The following is a 21,058-nucleotide window of genomic DNA, read 5'->3' on the forward strand; positions in this document are numbered from 1 at the left end:
TCGTTTTAAAACACCATTGCTCCTAGTTCTGAATTCGGCTGAGTAGTTGTGCTCCACGTGGACCCTGCTGAGGCTGCGATACCCAAGATGGCCTCTTCAATCCCTTCTGTGGTGCTCAGGGGGCAGAGCTGGGACAACTCATTTCTCCACTAGAGTCATCAGACTTTTTCCAACCTGGTTCAGGGTTCCAGGTGGACAAGCACAGATCTCATGAACCAGAGTGACCAACCAGAATGCGCTGCCTGAGTCAGTGTGGGAGGGAACTACAACAGGAGCGCAAATACCAGTGTGTCTTCCTGGGGGCCACCAGCGTCAACAGGCTACTCAGTCTCGTGATCCTAAGGCAGATACCTGAAGCCATGATGCCTCATCTCACCAATAATCAGATCCTGTCCCCAGGATCACATGTCTAAATGGGAAACGGGGAAAAAAAAGTATCATTTCATGCTAAATCTTTATACCCCAGCCGTAAGACAAAGGTTTGTTATGTGGCCTTTTACTACGTCTCATTGCTGTCCTTCAAATGACTTTCCTATCCCTTTTTCTTTCCAGATTCTCAGTAGCCAACTGTGGGCAACTTTCAATATCTTTCTTTGCTCAGGAACATAACAGTGTAGATAAATCAACATTGAATGTGTTACGTAGCAAAGTCTAAGGGAATAGTAGGTACTAGATGGATAATATGGCATGCTCTGAACTCCTAACATGTCAAAGAAAATAGAGCTGTCTTGTGATGAAACGATTTTAAAAGACCTTGAAAACAAGAAGGAAAATCCTCCACTGTTCCCATCTTCACCAGGAGAGCACACCAGCCTGATAAACAGCCTCCCTTTCTCTAAGCTTGCTATATTTTAGTTCTCTTTCCCAAGAAGGAAGGAAATTGTTGAGTCAAATGTGAGTTAAGTCACCAGAAACTTGGAAGAAGCATCTATCAGAAGTGTCCCCCAATTTATAATAGAGGTCTGAAGCATTTATTTAAAAATGTATTTATTCATATATACATTCACTTTAAATTATTAAATTTTAACATTCATCAAAAACTAAAGAGTTTTTAAGAATTTCTCGAAGTCCTGTACTGATGCCTTGGCCATCCCTTCACAAAATATTCCATCAGGCACAGATACCAATTTGTCTAAAGAGATGTAGTTAGGTTTTGTTGGGTCATATTGTGCTCTTCCTAAATAGGCAAGAAACAAATGTCTTTCTTTGACTTTAAACAATCTTGTATTAAATACCTAGAAAAGAAAAAAAGAGTTAAAAAAAAAACACTGTACACTAAAATATGAACTATTAAAATGTTTATCTGGCTAAACAGTTTAATAGGTTAACAAATATAAAGAATTAACAACATGTTCAATAAATACGGTAAATGCTAGAGAGTTTAAACCCTTTGGCTTCTACTAAGAAATTATGGTTAAAAATTAGGAACTCAAAACTAATATTCAGAACAATTCTAACGTAATAAAGTGCTGCACTGTAGGCAAAGACCAGACTTATTTGGAGAGACCAGCTGCTGCTGCTGCTGCTAAGTTGCATCAGTCGTGTCCAACTCTGTGCGACCCCACAGACGGCAGCCCACCAGGCTCCTCGGTCCCTGGGATTCTCCAGGCAAGAATACTGGAGTGGGTTGCCATTTCCTCCTCCAGTGCATGAAAAGTGAAAAGTGAAAGTGAAGTCGCTCAGTCGTGTCCAACTCTTCCGACCCCAGTGGGCTGCAGCCTACCAGGCTCCTCCGTCCAGGGGGTTTCCCAGGCAAGAGTACTGGAGTGGGGTGCCATTGCCTTCTCCTTGGAGAGACCAGAGGAGCTGTTTAAAAAGCAAACCCAACGGTCCCACCCCAAATCTACTAAATCAGAAACTTTGAGAGTGGGGCTCACAAGTCCTTCAAGTGATTCTGATGCTTGCCAAGCTGCAGAACCAAAGTAAGAGATGGAGCTTTATGGCATGAAAAATTGTGTAAGATTTCACAATCTGTGAAGCTTCCTATTTCCCTTTCTTTCTTTTTAAATTCCTGTTGCTCCCTCTGACTGGTATTGAAATGAACCTGACTTCAGGGCAGCAACTTAACTGCTTTGGAGTTAAAACTCCTGAGGAATGGGGTAAATACAATTTTAAAAAGGAGTCAGAAGCAGGCTAAACCTCTAAAGTCAGCTGCAAGGAAGATGGGAGAACTGCAAGATCTGGCCAGACCTGAATGGAGCCCTGAGCTAAAGAGATCTGTGAGGCTCCCTGGCAAGCCCAATGAACTACATTTACTACTAGATCTCAAGTCCTTCCCGTGACTGTATTTCAGATACACAGGGGACACTCCACATAGCACATAACCTCCAGGAGTCTTTCTTTATATTAACGTGGAAACAAAATAATAATAGATCACCTGGAAAGGACATCATGAAAAACGATTGTTGAAAACTAAAGAACTTTGAGAACAGTGGCCAAAAAAAGTATAGTGTGCTAACTCAACATGCGATTGGCTTGCTTTTGGAACATCTTTTTCTCTCTCTGCAGAAACAAATTATGCGCTACTCTGCCTTCATTGTGGTAACTGCATTCAGATTATCATGTTATTATTGCTCAAAAGACATAAGAAGTGTTTAGATATGTTTCTTAAATATGACTCTTCCAGTCACTCTCAGCTTACACAACATACTGCTACTGCTAAGTCGCTTCAGTCGTGTCCGACTCTGTGCGACCCCATAGACGGCAGCTCACCAGGCTCCACCGTCCCTAGGATTCTCCAGGCAAGAATACTGGAGTGGGTTGCCATTTCCTTCTCCAGTGCATGAAAGGGAAAAGTGAAAGTGAAGTTGCTCAGTTGTGTCCGACTCTTAGCGACCCCATGGACTGTAGCCTACCAGGCTTCTCCGTCCATGGGATTTTCCAGGCAAGAGTACTGGAGTGGGGTGCCATTGCCTTCTCCGACACAACATACAGACAAGGCCATATATGACCCTGAAGCTCCCAAACTATTATTCATTTCCTAAATATAATAATGCTTTGAGGCAATTATACAGGTTATGACTAGATAACTATATTAGTTTCCCAATGGTTCAAAGTGAATTAATTCATTATCATCGATTTAGATTTGTATGATCTTTCAAGTCCAAAGTCACTGCTCAGATTAAGTTTTTTTCTCTCTCTATCCCCTTCTGCCCTAAAATGGATTTCGGCTCTGCCTTCACAGAAACCCATAGGGAAAGAGGAGAAACAAAGGATAAGCCTCGTTCCTGAAAGTGATTTCTTCCTTGTTTTACCCTCACTGCTTTTGTTACCTTTTACCTTCCATAGTCACTGCTCTGAAATGACTAAATTAACCGTAGTTTTAAAGTTAGAACTGCTTCTCCATTTTTAATTAATCGTAAAATTATGTACCAACCAGAACTGTTATTTGCATGAGAAAATTGTTTCATACCACTAAGTTTTTAAAGCACCAGCCAAAAATTTTAAGTCTACATCAGTTCCCTCACAGTCCTGGCTGTCAGTTAGCCTATGCTTCCATTAATGAAGCTTTTTTTTTAGAGAAAAAAAAAAGAAATCCTACGTAGGAGTCTGAGAATCCTCCCAATGTGGAAGCCACACATATATAAATGGGCTTTTCAGAAGCTAGGATCTGGGGTACCTAAAAAAAATCTGTGTTTTTTAAACAACTGATTTTGATGCATCTAGTCAAGCCAATATTTTTCTCTACTTGCAAAGTTTCTGTCCATTGTTAAACCCAACTCATTCTACTGACAACTCAAATGTCAGTCCTTAGAGTAACAGTAGATCTCAGGTGAGAGCATGGGTTTTCAAACTGACTGCCAGAGTTCTAATCCAAGCTCTGGCCCCTCTTACCTAGGTAACGTTGGACAAGCTACTGAATCTCTTTATGCTTAATTTCTTCATTTGGGAAGTAGGGATAATACTACTACCTACCTCATATGGGCTGCTGTGAAGATTAAATGAATTAATACAAGTAAAGCAGTAGAGACAGAGTTGGCACATAGTAAATAAGCAATCAATAGCTGTTATTATTTCTAAGATCTTCCTGCGTCTCCTAAATTAAATCAATAGCTGTATACGGTATGGCTAAGACTCTAACATAATGTAAAGCAATTTACATTCTGAAAACCTGTCATCCACACGAAATTAAAAGTTCCACGAGAATGCAGACCATGACTCACTGATTTTCACATCCTGAAATCACATTCTCTTATCATGCTCTACTGTCACGGAATTATCTATCAACCAAGTGGAAAACTGTTACTGCTTTTTTGTTGAAGATTACTTACTTTATGATGGTTCCATAAAGCCAAATTTGCACCCCTGCAGGCTTCTAACACTTTTTATAATGAATACTCATGCATTTGATGAAACAAAAATTCTCTATTAAGGGCCCATAGTGAAATATGATAGGTAAATAAATGTTGTTTGTGAGGTAACTGTACCTAATGCAGGCTAGTTCTGAAAGTTGTATTAAAGTCATGTTCCATTGCCCACCTTTTCATTGAGAACATGTGTAGCAAATGGAGGAAACACTTTAATGCAATTCAATCTTTCATTTATCCAATGAATACTCACTGAGTGTCTATTCACATGCCAAACAGGAAAGAAGGATGACTTTCATGAGATTCATTCATTTGTTCAACAGATAGCTATCGGGTACCTACTAATTGGTCCCTTCTAATTCCAGGTGCAGGGAATTCAGCAGTGTATATATCAGACAAGACCTGCTTTCAAAGAAACATTCTTCTGAATAAGCAGATAATGTCACTCACTAGGTAAAGAACAGGAAAGTCTGATCAGATTAGAAAACATAATTATGGCTTTGGCATGACTAACTGGAGCTGAGAACTACATGCTTTGATAGGAGATCATTACAACATGGCTTGTTAACTAACGGATTTAGGCAGACTGTGAATAAAATACATTTAGAATGGGAAAAAAATCTTTAAGGGAAGTGACATATTTCCATGTGAATAGAGAAGCGCACAGGAGAGAACACGTTAGATTCCAACAGGCAGAATGAGGACTGGGTACAAACCACAGGGAAGCAGACTCATCACTTATGTTTCCTCCAGAGATGTGTATGGGTGCTCTTCTCTCTCACAGGTAATCCTGCTGGTACATTTGCTAGATTGTGGTCTTGATACAAAGATGGGCAAAAAGACATATGGCCTTATATGACCCAGCAATCCCGCTGCTGGGCATACACACCAAGGAAACCAGAACTGAAAGAGACACGTGCACCCCAACGTTCACTGCAGCACTGCTGACAATAGCTTGGACATGGAAGTAACCTAGATGCCTGTCGGCAGACGAATGGATAAGAAAGCTGTGGTACATATACACAATTGAATATTACTCAGCTATTAAAAAGAATGCATTTGAGTCAGTTGTAATGAGGTGGATGAAACTGGACCCTATTATACAGAGTGAAGTAAGTTAGAAAAACACCAATACAATATATTAACGCATATATATGGAATTTAGAAAGATGGTAACGATGACCCTATATGCGAGACAGCAAAAGAGACACAGATGTAAAGAATGGACTGTTGGACTCTGTGGGAGAAGGCAAGGGTGGGATGATTTGAGAGAATAGCATTGAAACATGTATATTACCATATGTGAAACAGATCGCCAGTCCAGGTTCCATGCATGAGACAGGGTGCTCAGGGCTGGTGCCCTGGGATGACCCTGAGGGATGGGATGGGGAGGAAGGTTGGAGGGGGGTTCAGGATGGGGAACACATGTACACCCATGGCTGATTCATGTCAGTGTATGGCAAAAGCCACTACAATATTGTAAAGTAATTAGCTTCCAATTAAAATAAATTAAAAAAAAAAAGAAATATGGCCTTAATACAGCTCTCAGAACTGGACTGTGTTTGGTCTGATTCCTTCACAAACAGCATGGGATTTTCACAAGCCGAGAGCATGGTGCGCTTGCAGGAGTTCTGGACAAGGGGTGACGGCAGCTCTTCAGGACAGAGAGCTGTGAGCGCCTCACCTGCGGGAACCTGACGATGACGTGGTGGGGCACGCACATCACGTTGTGCACGTAGTCGAAAGTCTCAGTAAGTTTCCTTTTATTTGCAGTCAGCATCTTCGGGATTTTGGTGATCATGTGTTGAATTTCATTCTGCTGAAACCCTAGTTCAAGCCGAAAAACCTAAAAGAAAGTAGAGTTGCAATGAATCATGAAAGTCATTGTTTGTTGTTCAGTCCCTAAGTTGAGTCCAGCTCTTTGAGACCCCATGGACTGTAGCCTGCAAGGCTCCTCTGTCCTTGCGATTTCCCAGGCAAGAATACTGGAGATCTTCCCGACCCAGGGATCAAACCCGTGCCTCCTGCATTGGCTGGTGGATTCTTTACCACTGAGCTACCAGGGAAGCCCATGAATCACCAACAGAAATAGTTATTTTGGTAACATGCCAGAGGACACATTAATTCTTTCAAAAGTTAAGGACATTAAAATCTGGAGATGGCTATGCCAGTGCCCTTAAGGGCTCATGACTCCTTGCTTCTGGGGTAACCTGAATTTTAAAGCTCTCTCTTGAGGATAAGCTGCTCACAGCCTGATGACCATAACGAAGCTCACCAAAGCAGCTATCATAATTACAAGACAAAGGAACAGTGCCCACCAGAGGCCTGGTCAGGTTATCTGTATGGACCCTACACCACACGACTGGCAGGAAGATTATCACAGTGCTTTCTAAGCCTCTGCTCCCAAGCACACTCCTAATCATGTCATCTGGAAATGCTCCATGTCAAAATTCCAAACAGAGATGATTAAAAAAAAAACAAATCACTCCAATGTAGGATAGGTCCTTTGTGTGCATTCATAGTATCCTATGCTTCCCCTCCATCCATCGCTCTCATCACTTTGCAGGCGATCCCCTCCACTGGACTGTAAACTCCACAACAGCAGGGACTGTCTCCCCGGAAAAGAATATGGGCAGATGCTCAATACAAATTTCTTCAACAGCTGAGTATCGAACACTTTAGGCACCTCAGCAAATAGGCTTTATATAATCATTTCAAATCCCATGACTGCTGTGGGATACTAACAAGTCAGCTGCCCCTGCTTCTATACAGCAGTCGACTGTCCGGTGTGTTCTGTGATGGAACTAGAGCTGGCACCTGGCACAGGTTCTAGGAGAGCCATGTGCTGGCACTACCCTCTGCCAAGAAGCTCCAGACGCCGCCGCTCATCTCCCACCCAGGTGACCCTCATCCCGGGCAAAGGGAGTGGCTTCCAGGTCCCACCCAGATACCTAACCTGCTCCTCTAGGATTACGGGTACCAATGTCTGCAAGGCAACTTACTCATGTAACACCTGGTCAATACGTGAAAAAATTATAAACTAAAATAAACCACCTGCTGTATACTTATTATATTATTTCCTAGGTCTACCTTCTTAGAAATACCTTCTTTTACAATCTGGTTTTCTTTAAGATGATGAGAGCAAAACCCATTCTCTTCAGAGGACTTAAACACTTCAGAAGCAGGTTTCTCCAAAACTTATTGTCCTACCTTCATGTTTTCCTTCACAGGCTCCAGACTTCCAGTTAGTAGCCTTGGGAGACGAATTACCAGATCTCTAGTCTACAGTTATAAAATAATCTATTATTAATATACATGCATATTCAACTAGTTTGGAAAAAACAAGGCATAACTAGGATATAAAAGTAAAATTTAAAATATGACCCAGGAGAGAAATGCTAAGGAGCCCAGAAATACAAATACTTATTACCGTTTGAGGAAAAAAACAAACGCTCAAAATAATAGTTAAGGAAGCAACCTGATGGAATTATCATAAAATGATATAGCGCTATCATTAACCTAGTAAGGTAATCCATTCTTGTACAGAAAATATCAGGCATTGATAGAATTCATAGGGGCCGGGCATCAGTTAGAAACATGAGCTTTACTAGTTACTAAATGTAGCTGACATGGAAACATATGAATTCTCAGTTCTCTTTTACCTTCTTCACACTAAGCTCAAGTTCTTTCTGAAAAAATCCCAGTCTGTTATCCAGTCTCTCCACTGAAAAACTCAGAAGAAATGGTGCATTTCTGACCATCTGTGCAATATTCGCCTTACTGAAATTTTTTGACTGTAGATAAGCCACCCTAGAGAAACAAAATACATGCACATATCGTAAATATTTACTAGTGTCTTGCTACCTTCAAAAGTAACAACTGTTTTTAAAGCATTCACAAACCAAAAAACGTTTAGGCAAAAACATTCTATAATAATGACCCAAATATGGTTAAAACAAATGGCTTTCCAGGTGGCACACTGGTAAAAAAATCTGCCTGCCAATGCAGGAGATGTTAGAAACGCAGGTTCAATCCCTGGGTCGGAAAGATCCTCAGGAGAAGGAAATGGCAACCAGTCCGGTATTCTTGCCTGGAGAATTCCATGGACAGAGGAGTCTGGCGGGCTATGGTCCATGGGGTTGCAAAGAGTCGGACGTGACTGAGCGAGCACGCAGGCGTGGTTAAAACAAAACAAGTACCCATCCAGCTTTTCCATTCAGTATTAGAAACAGAAAATATCTCTGAAATCCACTAACAAACAGATTTGCTTTTCAGTTAATCTGACTTGTTTTATTGGTTGGTAAAAAAAAAAAAATGAGATAGCTTCTGTTTTAGAATTTTTTTGCTAAGAATAGAAAACAGAAATTAAGAAAGACATTCAGAACTCTTTTTACAAAGAAAGATAATCAAGCATGCGGCTAAGACTGGAAAGAGGAATTTTTTTTTTTGGCTGTCTCACTGTCTCATGGCTTTAGGGTCTTAGTTCCCTGAAGGGAACTAAGCAGTGGAAGCATGGAGTCCTAAACTGCCAGAGAATTCTTAGAATGTATTTTCATAAATAATTTTCACTATAGTCTTTCAATTTATATTTTGTTAACAACTGAGAAATTTCCTGCTGTTTCTGGGAACCAAAATAAGGCAGTAAAGTCCAGAAAGTATGACTACAAAGTAACATTATTGATTTTTAAAATCTATAAACACAGTGAAAGCCAGTTTAAATGCCTAAAATATTCTAGAACATTATTTTGATTCTCATCGGAAAAACAAACAAACCCCTGCCAGCCAGGTAAATTTCCCACATTGCATTTGAAGAAACACAGGTTAAGAGAAGTTAAATAACTCATCTTAGGGCACCAGCTAATGAATGACAGAGCTGAAATCTGAACTCAGGCATGCCTAACTCTAACGACTGTGATATTTTTCTACCATGTATCAGAACTTATATTTTACACTAAATGACTATTATTCCTTTAAACCAGTCCCTTAGACGAGATGAGAGAAAAAAAATTGATAAAACTACACAAAGTTTTAAATGCAAGGCAAAAAAAAAAAAAAAAGAAAAATCACAAACCAAGTCAGACAAATGACAGTCTGGGAAAAATATTTACAACATGTCACAGAGAAAGAACTAATTTTATTAATGCATTAAAAAATGCTTACCAAAAAAAAGAAAAAGGCCCAATTAAAAATGGCAAAGGACACATATAATTTATAGAAAAAGAAATGTAAACAGACATTCAACATATGAAAAGATCCTTCAAACATCTGATGGTCTAAACATCATTTCCAAAACTACAAGGTAATATTTTCATCAATAAAATGAACTGAAATTATAAAGCTCAATGACACTGTATTGTGAGGATAATAAGGAAGCTGGCACACGTGGACACTGTTGGTGGGAGTATAAACTGGAAAGCCTACAAGAAGGGCAATCTCTCTATTAAAATTACAAATGCAAATACCCTTTGACCTAGCAATTCTACTTCTAGAAATGTGTCCTACAGATATATACCAATATGTGTGAAATGATTTCTATAAAAGGGGAGTCACTGTAGCTTCTCTATGACAGTAAAGACTAGAAAATAACCATTGTGTTTACCAAAAGGGGACTAGACAGATCTGTAGCATGAACCGCAAAAGGGTTAAAAAGAATAGGAAGAGACAATAAAAAACTATCTCTGAAATAGAGTTAAGAATGTGAAGTGCCTTGCTTATATTGTAAGGGCTCAAATTATTCAAGAATAATTATGTAAGAAATACGTGTTTTTTTGTTGTTATTGTTTTCTTTTTTTTTTTTTCTAACTCAGAGACCTTCAAGGAACTACGGAGCTTTCTGAGACCAGTGTGAGGACAGTCTGGGTAAGATTAGAGGCAGATTAGTTAGGAGAAGGTTGCGGCATTCTTCATGTGAGACAGTGGGGACCCGAGGTCAAGTGTTCAAAGGGAAGATTAAGATTTGAGAGCGATACAAATAGAACCAACAGACCTTGGTTATTTCTTAGATGTGGATGATAAAAGACGAGAAGTCCAAGTTAATACCAGTATTTCCGATTTGGGCAGCGGAGTGAATAGTGCTCTCACACAGTGAGTCTGGGAAAACCTGATTTAGGTAAGAGGTTGGAGTGATGATAAATCCAAGATGTGAACTTAAAAGACCCAAACTCTGTCTTCCTCTCTGTGATGTTGCCAATGCCCAGCGGGATTCTTACCTCACAGATCAATAGTACCTGACTGTGTCAATTCTCATAAATTCAATAAACTCCTTGAATGTTGAGTGAAGTACACAGATATTTATAAGAGTGCTATTAAAAAAAAAAAGGAAAAACAAAAATAGCCAACCGACAGAAGCAACTAAGCAAATTATATGGTGTTTGCCAAAAGAAGGTTAAATATCTACCATCCAACATTGGCCAGAAAGAACAATAGAAAAGATCAGGCTTTCATACCCTAAAGTGTGCTCTCAGATAATTCAGCCATTTGTTAATGGATTAAAAAACAACTTATCCAAGTTTCCAAAGAGAAACAGTAGTGGCTTAGCAATAAATTGAAAGCATAAAAATAATAATGGGTAGTTGAACAAAAGAAGTAATTTAGATACTTAATTTTTTTTTTTAAGTCTTTATTTATTTGGCTGTGCCAGGTCTTACTTGAGGCACATGGGATCTCTGACCTTCACTGCAGCACGCGGGATCTTTAGTTGCATCACTTGGGGTCCACTTCCCTGACCAGGGATAGAATCCGGGTCCCCTGCATTGGTAGCACGGACTCTCGGCCTCTGGACCACAGGGAAATCCCTAGATACTTAATTTTGATCAAAGAAGGTCCATAACAAAAAGTCACATTCACATTCATTACATCACCAGATCCTTATGCTGCTGAGACTTAAAAAAATAACTTACGCAGGTTATTTCTTCACAGCCCCTTCTTGGGTTATGTGAAAATCAATCTAACAGCCCTACCTGGTCTTAAGATTTTCAAGGTCTTCAGAGAAAATAGCGTAGTTTTTTGTCAGGAATGGTCCCAGTCGGGTGTCCTCTATGCCCAAATCTTTAAGAAACAGGAGCATTTGCTTAATGTCTTTTTCAAAATCCAGTCGCAGGAGGAGGTTGGCTGCATCGGGATGTTTTTCTATCTTGGATAAATCCACTCCTGGAATAAATTACAAACCCTTTGTGAAGATACCTGTTTGGCTGAGTCATTAAACGTCATGTATAGAAACACAAGAAATTACTGATGAAGGTAAATGACCTGTCCAAAGGAGACCTGAGTCGGGCCGACAGAAACTTCTAATTTGGTTGCAGAAATAAAAATACATTAAAAAGTAGTATTTCTTTCAAAGTCATGTATAAAGGAAAACAGTGCATTTGGGGCTAAATTTCCATCCGAAACAAATTCACTATGTCATCATAGTCATCTTTATCTAAAGGTTCTTGGATACTGTTTGCAGGGTGCTTACGAGCCCTTACTGATCTCCACGGTAACTGCTTCACTGGTCATTCTGCAGGGTAACAAGCCTCATGAACTGCTACTTTCTTTGAAGTTTATTATTTTAGTTATAAGCATTATTTTAAAAATTGGCTTGATTCCCTCCATAGGAGGAACAAAAGTGAACCCTATGTCTTACTCACTGTATTCATATTTCACAGGCCTTTAGCATAAAGACAAGAACCTCGAAGGAGCTCATGAAACAGCTCATGAAATACACACAGCTCTCAAGTAACAACGACTGAAGCGACTTAGCAGCAGCAGCAGTGAGTAACAACAAAGCAGAAAGTATACCACCTTCCACCTTCACAAGGTCTCAGAATCTGAGGTAGTCTAAGCAAATGAGACAAGGGGCAGGAGAGGAAGTCAGAAGGGGGAGAAAGCAAGTTATTGGACTTTGGTTATGGATATAATTAGATGTCCACCTCAATTAAGCAGGGAATCAAAATAACTTTTGATTCAAAATTCTCATTAAAACTGAGCATTTTATTCTGTTTTTCCTTTTTATTTGATTAAAAAAAAAATCAAACATGAATAGGAAAGGCCTATTCCTTATCCTAAACATGAGAGAATAAGGTATAACTTTGTTTAGACTTAAATTTTATATTCTTAAAAATATTTCTTCAGGTTAAAGGACTTCCCTGGCGGTCCAGTGGTTAAGACTTCGCCTTCCAATGCAGGGGGTGAGGGTTCGATCCCTGGCAGGGAGTTAAACCCCACATGCCTCCGGGCCAAAAAACTAAAACATAAAACAGAAGCAATCTTGTAACAAATTCAATAAAGACTTTAAAAAAAAAAAATAAAATATTTCTTCAGGTTAAAAAGTAACTCTCAAACTGTTTTCTAGATGTAACTTTACAGTCTTAAATATTAATGCAATGAAATAAAAGCACTTTTAAAAATGGTGTCTATAATTCCACGTATTAGATTCAAATATAATTCTAAACCCAAACTTCTTGACATTAAACAGGCATTGATATAAGATGATAATTAACAGAAAAACAGATTACACAAACACACATACACACAGAGTGAAGACTAAAAACAGATCCAAGATGAACTAAAAATCTAGTGTTCAAATAATAACATTTAAAATCAGTGGGGGAAAAGATGGACTGTTCATTAAAACACAATGTGACATCTAGCTATATATTTGAAAAATAATTACTAATTCCTTCTATAGCTGATACAAAAATTAATTTCAGATTAAGACTCTGAATATATACTAACTCTAAAATTACTAGAAGAAAACACAGACTTAAAAAAAATAATAGTAAGTCTGACTACATGAGGATATAAGACCCACTGCATGGCTTTCTGTAATATATGCATTTGCTTAGAAAAAGGTGAAGAAGCTACTCAACAAACTGGTGATGGTGGTTACCTTCGTAAAGTGCAACTAGAGATGGAAAGAAGGTTAGGGTTCTTTCTCCTTAATAGCTGCAGTTTTGACAACTAGATGTAATTCTTCTACAGTGTAATTTTAAAACTCATACTAACAGAAAAAGAACTTAAATTACTGGCTGGGAGGATAAATAAGATAGAAACTATATTATTTATTTACTTGCTAAACTATTTTATTTAAATGAAGTTTCAAAAGTTTGTGATAAATGTGGGAAGGGACGCTTTAAAAATCACATCAAGGGTTCGGACTTCAGTTTAACTCAGTATTACAGCTGACATGTGCTCAAGTGCCTTGCTCAGCATGAGCTGTCACGCCCTGACTGTGCCAAAACTGAATTCCTCAAAAGCTGCTTCTTAACAGCAAGAGGAGGGCAGAGTCTCACCAGGAGGGCACACTGCTGTCAGCACAAATCACGTGGGCTGACTCAACGATTTCATTAACTTGAAAATAGTCACCGATGCCTCTTAGGGACCAGGCACTTCTGTGGACATGACGAATGAATAATATATGATGCTAACTTCTAGGTGACCACAGCCCAAGCTGGCTTTGACCCATCAGTTCAGTTTGGTTACACAAACTCTGTGTATCAGCCAGCAACAGAAGTTGTCCAAGCAAGTTAAAATGAAAAAACCTTAATGAAGGGGCTCTGTACAGAGGTGTGAGCAGAGTTACGGGAATAAACAAGGGCACCCCTAGCGCTAAAGAGACAGGGAGGAGGGAGTCTCATGTGAACCCAGAGGGAACTGCAAGCTATTAAGCAAGGGTTGCCATGGAGCAAGGCAGTTACACGACCCAAGACAGGGAGGGGACAGAGAAAAAATGCTCCCACCTGCCGTCCCCCTCCTCCTGCATGGGCCCCCCGTGGCTGACACTGCTCAGAAGCCAGCTGGCTAAGGAGCCCGAGCACAGTGGTGAGCCTCCTGGGATACAGAACAAGCAGAGAAAGGCAGGAAACAGATCTGAGAAGCAGAGAAGAACCAGGACACTCAGGTCCTCAAAAACACTGTACAGGGGCTTCCTGGGTGGCTCAGTGGTAAAGGATCCGTCTGCCAAGGCAGGAGACGCGGGATGGATCCCTGAGTCGGGAAGAGCCCCTGGAAAAGGAATTTTTTTTCAGTTTAAAAAAAATAATACTATTTAACAATGGGATCATGGTTCCACTAGGGCACCGTCATTTAAGTTACTGCCAGGACGTGCTGTTGAAGGATCAGCATACAGATGAAGGAATGGCTGAAATGTATTTCAAAACTCTAAGTATATTGAAAATTATTTAAAGGTGGGGGCCACATGCTTTTGCCGTGGGACCTCTCCCAGGGCCGAGGATGTCCTGGGCTTCCCTGCTTGCAGCAGATGTCATCTTTCTCTCTCCTTTGAACCCACAGAACACTTTATTTGTGTCTCTTATGTGAAATTTATCACTGTACCTTTTATTTTTGGATTTCCATTATTATTTAGATGCTTCTGAAGACCTGAAGCTTCTTGAGAACAAAGGCCATTCCCTATACATCTGGGTAACTTGTACAGGGACAGATGTGTAAACAATTATAAAAGTGTTCTTAGTGTCTAGACTGAGGTAAGCAGGGGGGGCACCAAGAGCCTGCAGGAGGGTCCCTCTGTCTGAAGGGTCAGAGAAGATTTTTGGGAAGTTACTTGAACTTAAGTTCAGTTCTCCAGGTGTCAGATCTGGCCAAACAAAAAGGAGGGGAGTGGTAAGCAAGTGGAACTGAAGTGGTAAGCAAGGGCCAGACCAGGAAGGTCTTAGAAGGATTTTAAGAAGGTCACTGACACAGTCAGATCCGCATTTTAGAAAGAGCACTAATATTAGAGAGATTACTGGGGAACACTGCTCAAAGGAAGACTATCAAGTTAGGAAGCTTCTAACTTTTTCCTGAAAACTAAGGCAGTGACCAAGACATGAGAGAAACAGATGGGTCTGAGGTAATCCCAAGCCTATCCTGTTCCTCTCGATCCTGCAATTCATTATCTGGGAATGCAGAATAAGAGAAGCACCAGATCCAGAGATAACGGGAAAAGCAGAAGGTTGCAATAAGGTGCTAGATTGCAAAATGAAAGAGGACTCATCAAAGTTTGCAGGGAGATCTCTTGGCTGCCTTCAACCACCCAGATCTAGGTGCATCCTACTAGTCAACAAGCTGAGATAGTTACGGAGCACATCCAGAGACGCCATCCAAAGCAGAACAGCGGGCTCAAGAGGCAGGTCAGGGGAGCGGGAAAATGGAAGGAAAGTCAGCTGAGAGGGTTAGGAAAAACTGTCCTGAGCGGCCACTGGAAGGTGTGCGAAAAGTTCAAAGAAAACTAAAGAATTCAAAGAAAGGATCAAACAAAAAACAAAGCAATTACTAACTCCAAGAAAATGAAAGGTTGTACAGGGAGAAAAACAATCATAGCACACTTCCTAGAGAGCAGTCAGCAATATTTAGAATTATAATGGGATCAGTGACTAATGATTTATTTTAAAAATTGTTAACATAGCCCATTGGGAGAATTAAAGAGAATGAAGGGGAAAAGTATGTGTGTGCAAGAGATTAACTGGTATCGAAAACTGATGAAACAAGCCACAGCACTACCAGCGATTACATGGGCATTTAGAGATTAAACACCAACAGAAAGAGCTGTAAAAGCAGATAGTCCAGGATGCAGGTCAGGAGGGATGAAGCTGGGAGTACGGTTTTTCACCGGAAGCCTTTTCACACTATTTGACTTTTAGGCATGTGTATGTACTTTGATAAAAACAGAAAGGCTAATTTTAAAAAGTAAGGCTAATTTTAAAAAGTAAGGCAAAAAAAAAAAAATGTGTGGGTTACTTAGACTTACCTAGAAGCACTAACTTCCTCAGAGTCTCAGAATGATCCACATAGTCTCGAAGTGTGACTGAAGATGGGGGCAATGGAGGGCCGGCGATAATCTGAACAGCCTCCTCGTCAGAAATCGACTGCAATGGGGACAATGGAGGCACATCGTCCAGTCCTTTGTGGCCAGGATGTGGAAAAGAAGCAAGTTAGCTTTCTAATCTGTATACTTAAATGTTCTTTCTGCAAAGGCAGTCTCTTGCCTAGTTTGCTTCTTTTAAAATCTTGGCATCATTTCTGAATTAAACATCTAAAAATTCCATATATTTTCTACCTTCTAAGAGGTAAGGTTAAGACTATTTAGGTATCAACTACTATTCGTCCAAAGAAAGAAATTTATTGGTGAAGTCCTGTACAAAATTCCTTTCCTTTCCTTCACTTGTAATCAACAGGTATGAATGCTTAATGACCTACAGTACATTCTGAGAAAGATTGAGTCTACTACCATAGCTTGTTAACTCGGCCAAAAGTACAACATATTCTACCAGCCTGAATTGTATGGGTTAAAGTCATCATATCCTGAAATGTCATTTTGATCTGATCTTTTCTCCTCCAAATTATCTCAAATATGTCTGTAAGAGGATTTCTACGATTCTGTTTTCATCACCCGCAATCCTTTGCCACGAAGTGACCCTCTCTAGTACAGCCTTGAGTTTGAGGTTTTGTTATGGTAAAGAACCCGCCTGCCAATGAAGAAGACGCAAGAGACGCGGGTTCGATCCCTGGGTTGGGAAGATCCCCTGGAGGAGGGCACGGCAGCCCGCTCCAGCATCCTTGCCTAGAGAATCCTATGGACAGAGGAGCCTGGCGGGCTACAATCCATAGGGTCGCCAAGAGCTGGACACGCTGAAGTGACTTAGCACGCAGGCACCCAAGTCAAACATAGTATAAAAGACCCTGGGAACTGTAACCCACCTGAGGCTAAAAATCAGAGCCTTGACTTTATGTTCTATTTTTCTGTCTCTAATCACTACCCTTTCTCATTTCTCACAGCCAGTCTCCCCTCGCTGCCCTCCCCCCGCAGCTCGCTTGTGTTTATAGAGTCTACTTAACCTAACCCTATCTCATCTGTAGTGAAGTATTCCTTGCATAGGAATATTCCTAGAATGGGAAGAATAGGCAGAAGAGTGACTAAAAAAATTTATACAAGGGAGTTTTTTGGGGTGTTCTAGTTGTTCTTTTTGTTCTATTTGTTGACTGCGGTGGCTGCTACAGAACTAAAACCGTGATGTCAAGATTCATAAAAAGGATGACTTTTACTTGAGCAAAATTATACCCTAATTAGGTATATAGAATAGGGTAAATTAGATCCTAATAAACCTTTTTAAATATCTAAATAAAGAACATAGAAAGCAAATGCTATTGGCACAGCTATAAAACAATCTTACACATATTAATCTAAAAGCTTTTTTCTTAGTCAAGAAGTCAGAGGGCTAATAAAAGCAAGCAGATTATTGCATAATAGAAGAAAATGAATACAAGTGGATTGTTCTTTTTCTTTCCTGACACAAAGTATGACTTGAAATTGGCTAACAAAGTAAAAACAGGTAGCTTGTTCAAACTACCAAGGTGAGGCAAAGGGGAGTTTTCCGAAGGTGGAAAATTACCTTCTAGAGACAGCTCAGAATCAAGGCCGGGTATCTTTTGTGTCTTCTGTGACGGCTCATTCACGGAAGGAAGCAAAGTGCTTTGGGCACAATTAATCTCTTGCCTACTTGAATTGGCGGACTGGGAGCTCTTCCACATGGAGGAAGTCCTGTAAGTCCTAAAACCCCACTGGAGAAAGCAATCATCAGAGGACACACGGGGCTGAGCAAAAAAGCCGCCCGACAATGTTTTTCCTGGTCTCTGAAAACGTTTTCTGAGTTGCAGAGCAGTCATGAAGCTACTCAACTTAATTGAGTTGAGCCATCTGGATATCTGTTGGGCTGACAGGGCCATTTTTCTTAAAGTTGCCTACAAAAGAAATACATACCCATCGAAAAAGAGAAACTTATTTCACATAAACATTTAAAACAGTATTCAAACCACACAAAAATAAACGGGAAATTATTTTTGCTACTTAAAAGGTGTTTATTACTTTAGATGACTAAAGTGGTCAGATGTTTTTAAGCATAGGAAAAGCAAAAAACAAGGCAGTTTCAGTTACAAACCAAAAGACAGGAACTTCTGAACTGGAAAGATAAAGATATGCTTTATTAAAGATATTCAAGCATATTAAAGATATTTAAAGATATTAAAAACAGAAAGCAAAAATCAGTGGCATGAGAAAAACATTTAAAACAAACATCTGTAAATATTAAAATTACAGCTGAATCTCTTAACTTTAATATTTAAAGAAAACAAGGTGATGCAATTCAGTGCTCTTGAAATTTGATTTGAAGGACATTTGAGAAGCAGATCGCTGATCAAAATAACACTGAATTATTCAGATGCATTTTATGTATGTACATTAGTCACAAAAACAAGAATTCGACTTAGTCTTAAATGAATCATCAAAATATTATCATTGTAGAAGGTCATTTCTTGCTTTATTCTTAGGGTTGAGCACTATTGATTATTTCACAGGTAAAGCTGTTCCTCAAAAGAGAACTGAACAAAACCAAATTCTGTTTGACTGCAGGAACAAAGAAAAAGACTTTCAAAACAGAGGGTGGGGGCTGGGGTTCAAAACTAATAAGCAAAATGAACAGACAGAAATGTATTACAAGCAACCAGCAATGGATATACTGTCAATATATATACATATTTTGACTGAAAAAGTGGTTGTTGATAAAGAGATTTTTTAATCAGGAGATGACTTTTATATTTAGCTAGCTTAATTAAAGGGTAAACTTGATGCAGTTTTTATATTAAATAAGACAATCCATTAAAATACAGCATAGAGTCCAGCATGTGGAAACCATGTAAGCCATATAATAATCATTATATTCACTGATTACACAACCAAACATAAATGAGTTTGGACTTAATTGTTGCATACAACTTTTTGATTTGTTTCTCTCCATACTGAATTTCAGCTTGTTTTATGTTTGGAATTAGACCAAATAAATGCTTGAGGGTCTAAGCTCTTCTTGGAGATTCGCGGCGTAGGGAAGTCTCCTGAAAGTAATTTATAACAGTGAAACATCTCACTGTCATTCTGAAATGATTTTAGAAAGGAAAAACGTACTTAAAGCAGCCTTATGAGTGATTTTCATTCAACTCTGGTGGGAAATGAGCCTCCAAATCTGTCGTGTTTTTCCTCAAAGCTACAACATTCATCCTCTGCACAGCAGTGTCATATGGGCATTCAGTTGAAAGCCAGAAAACTGCAGTTATGCTACTTGCAGATAAAAGTTTCAAGATGGTCCAGCACGACTGGCCCATGACGGTTTTTAAAAGGTTATGGGTACAATAAGATGATTCTTGAGCTCTAAAATGTTCTGACTTCTCAGTTTGTCCAAGCATTGTGTCCTCCTTCAAACTCCTGAAATCCCCAATTCACTTCAAAGCCTCTAGAGCCAGGCTCAAATCAAAACTCTCCCTACTAGAAGAAAGGAGAAGGTGAGATGTATGGAAAGAGTAACAAGGAAACTTACATTACCATTTGTAAAATAAAGAGCCAACAGGGGAATTTGCTGTATGACTCAGGAAACTCAAACAGGGGCTCTGTATCAACCTGGAGGGGTGGGATGGGGCGGGAGATGAAGGAGGTTCAGGAGGGAGGGAATGTATGTATACCTATGACTGATTAATTAATTAATTAATTAAAATATGACTGACAGAAAACAACAAAATTCTGTAAAGCAATTATCGTTCAATAAAAAAATAAATTAAAAAAAAACCCCAACTCTCCCCACGTTAGAACGATCAGCTTTTGCATTCTATCCATATTCATTAAAAGGTCTTGATGTAAACAACTAATGTTTATCCTTCTGCTTTTCTTTACAAGCGCACTGTCTTTGCTACATCATCATTTCATTGCCGTGTATACTTCTAACAATTGATTAATTGTTCGTTCACGAGAGCAGGGCTATGTCTTTATACCTGGATCCCCCCTGGCCCAGAGCCTCGCACTGCTCCCATGTTTTCTGGACGAAATCGATTCCCTTTTGTGAATCGGTTGCAACTACGGTGAACTCATTTGCTTACAAAATATTTAAAATCCGGTAAAGGCGTCTGCGTCAAAAGCCAAAAAGCCTTAAGTAAATTTTGAAGTCCATTAACACATATAGACTAGTTCTCCACTGTAAGTCTTAGTAATTTCACTGGCGCTTAAATACCTTCGACGAGGGTGCAAGATTTCGACTTCTGGGAGGCTTAGATCAGGAGACTGAAAGATGGGGAGAAGGACGGTTTGGGAATAAGGGGCCTCGGGAACCCGGCTTGACCCCCGCTAGGCCGTTCTACCAAGTCCGTTTCAGGTTCCCCCAAACCCAACTTCCGGGGGAAGCCCCCCTCGCCATCTAGCCCTCCTTCCGCGTGTCCTCCCCATCACCCCGCGCCCCCACCGCCCGGGCAAAGCGCGCTAGACACACCAGCGCCGGGGCGCGGCCTTCTCACCCGCCACGGGAACAACATCTCTGACCCTCCGCGGGGCCGCGAAGGCCTACAGGGCCACGCGGCTCCGGGGTGCGGCCTAGAGCCGAGGAGAAGGAGGGCTGGTGGGGGCGGGGGGGGCGGACCGGGAGCCCCCCGGGCAGGGAGCGCGCCCCCTTTACCTGTGGCCAGGCCTTCGCCGCCCACCCGCCCAGCCGGCCGGACCACGAGGGCCGCCCCTCGGCGCCGCTCTGCCCGCCGGCGCTCGCTCGCCCGCCGGCCCACGTGGGCTGCGGCCGGAGCGGGCCAGACCATCGGCGCGGCGGCGCGGGTGGGGAGCGGGCGGCGCGCGGCGGGGTGGACAGAGCCGGCCGCGGGGGGCACACGGTCTCCCTCCCCCGTGGGCGCCGCAGACCCTTCCGATGGGCCTGGAAAGGCGCCGCGCGTCCCTGCGGACGCCCCTCCCGGGG

General features: G+C 40.7%; 1 protein-coding gene across 15 annotated transcripts; it reads right to left on the reverse strand.

Moving 5' to 3' along the window:
* Window positions 1-970: 970 nt before the first annotated feature.
* Window positions 971-20,855, reverse strand: MTERF3 (mitochondrial transcription termination factor 3). Of its 15 annotated transcripts, XM_081503134.1 has the most exons (11): window positions 20,771-20,855; window positions 20,333-20,382; window positions 19,240-19,596; window positions 17,675-18,023; window positions 16,033-16,185; window positions 12,430-12,531; window positions 11,267-11,456; window positions 7,970-8,117; window positions 7,518-7,589; window positions 5,992-6,153; window positions 971-1,235 (listed from the first exon to the last, which is right to left on the reverse strand). In XM_081503134.1, the coding sequence occupies exons 7-11, from the start codon at window positions 11,371-11,373 to the stop codon at window positions 1,041-1,043; spliced, it is 684 nt and encodes a 227-aa protein (XP_081359260.1). In that variant the 5' UTR covers window positions 11,374-11,456; window positions 12,430-12,531; window positions 16,033-16,185; window positions 17,675-18,023; window positions 19,240-19,596; window positions 20,333-20,382; window positions 20,771-20,855; the 3' UTR covers window positions 971-1,040. The 15 variants fall into 15 exon arrangements, 14 of the variants coding, with proteins under 14 accessions (XP_081359260.1, XP_081359261.1, XP_081359252.1 ...); XM_081503135.1 differs by lacking the exon at window positions 19,240-19,596; XM_081503126.1 differs by lacking the exon at window positions 12,430-12,531.
* Between the last annotated feature and the right edge of the window lie 203 nt (window positions 20,856-21,058).

The sequence above is a fragment of the Giraffa tippelskirchi genome, chromosome 6 (genome assembly GCF_054371585.1).
Source record: "Giraffa tippelskirchi isolate mGirTip1 chromosome 6, T2T-mGirTip1v1.2.pri, whole genome shotgun sequence".
Taxonomy (NCBI): domain Eukaryota; kingdom Metazoa; phylum Chordata; class Mammalia; order Artiodactyla; family Giraffidae; genus Giraffa; species Giraffa tippelskirchi.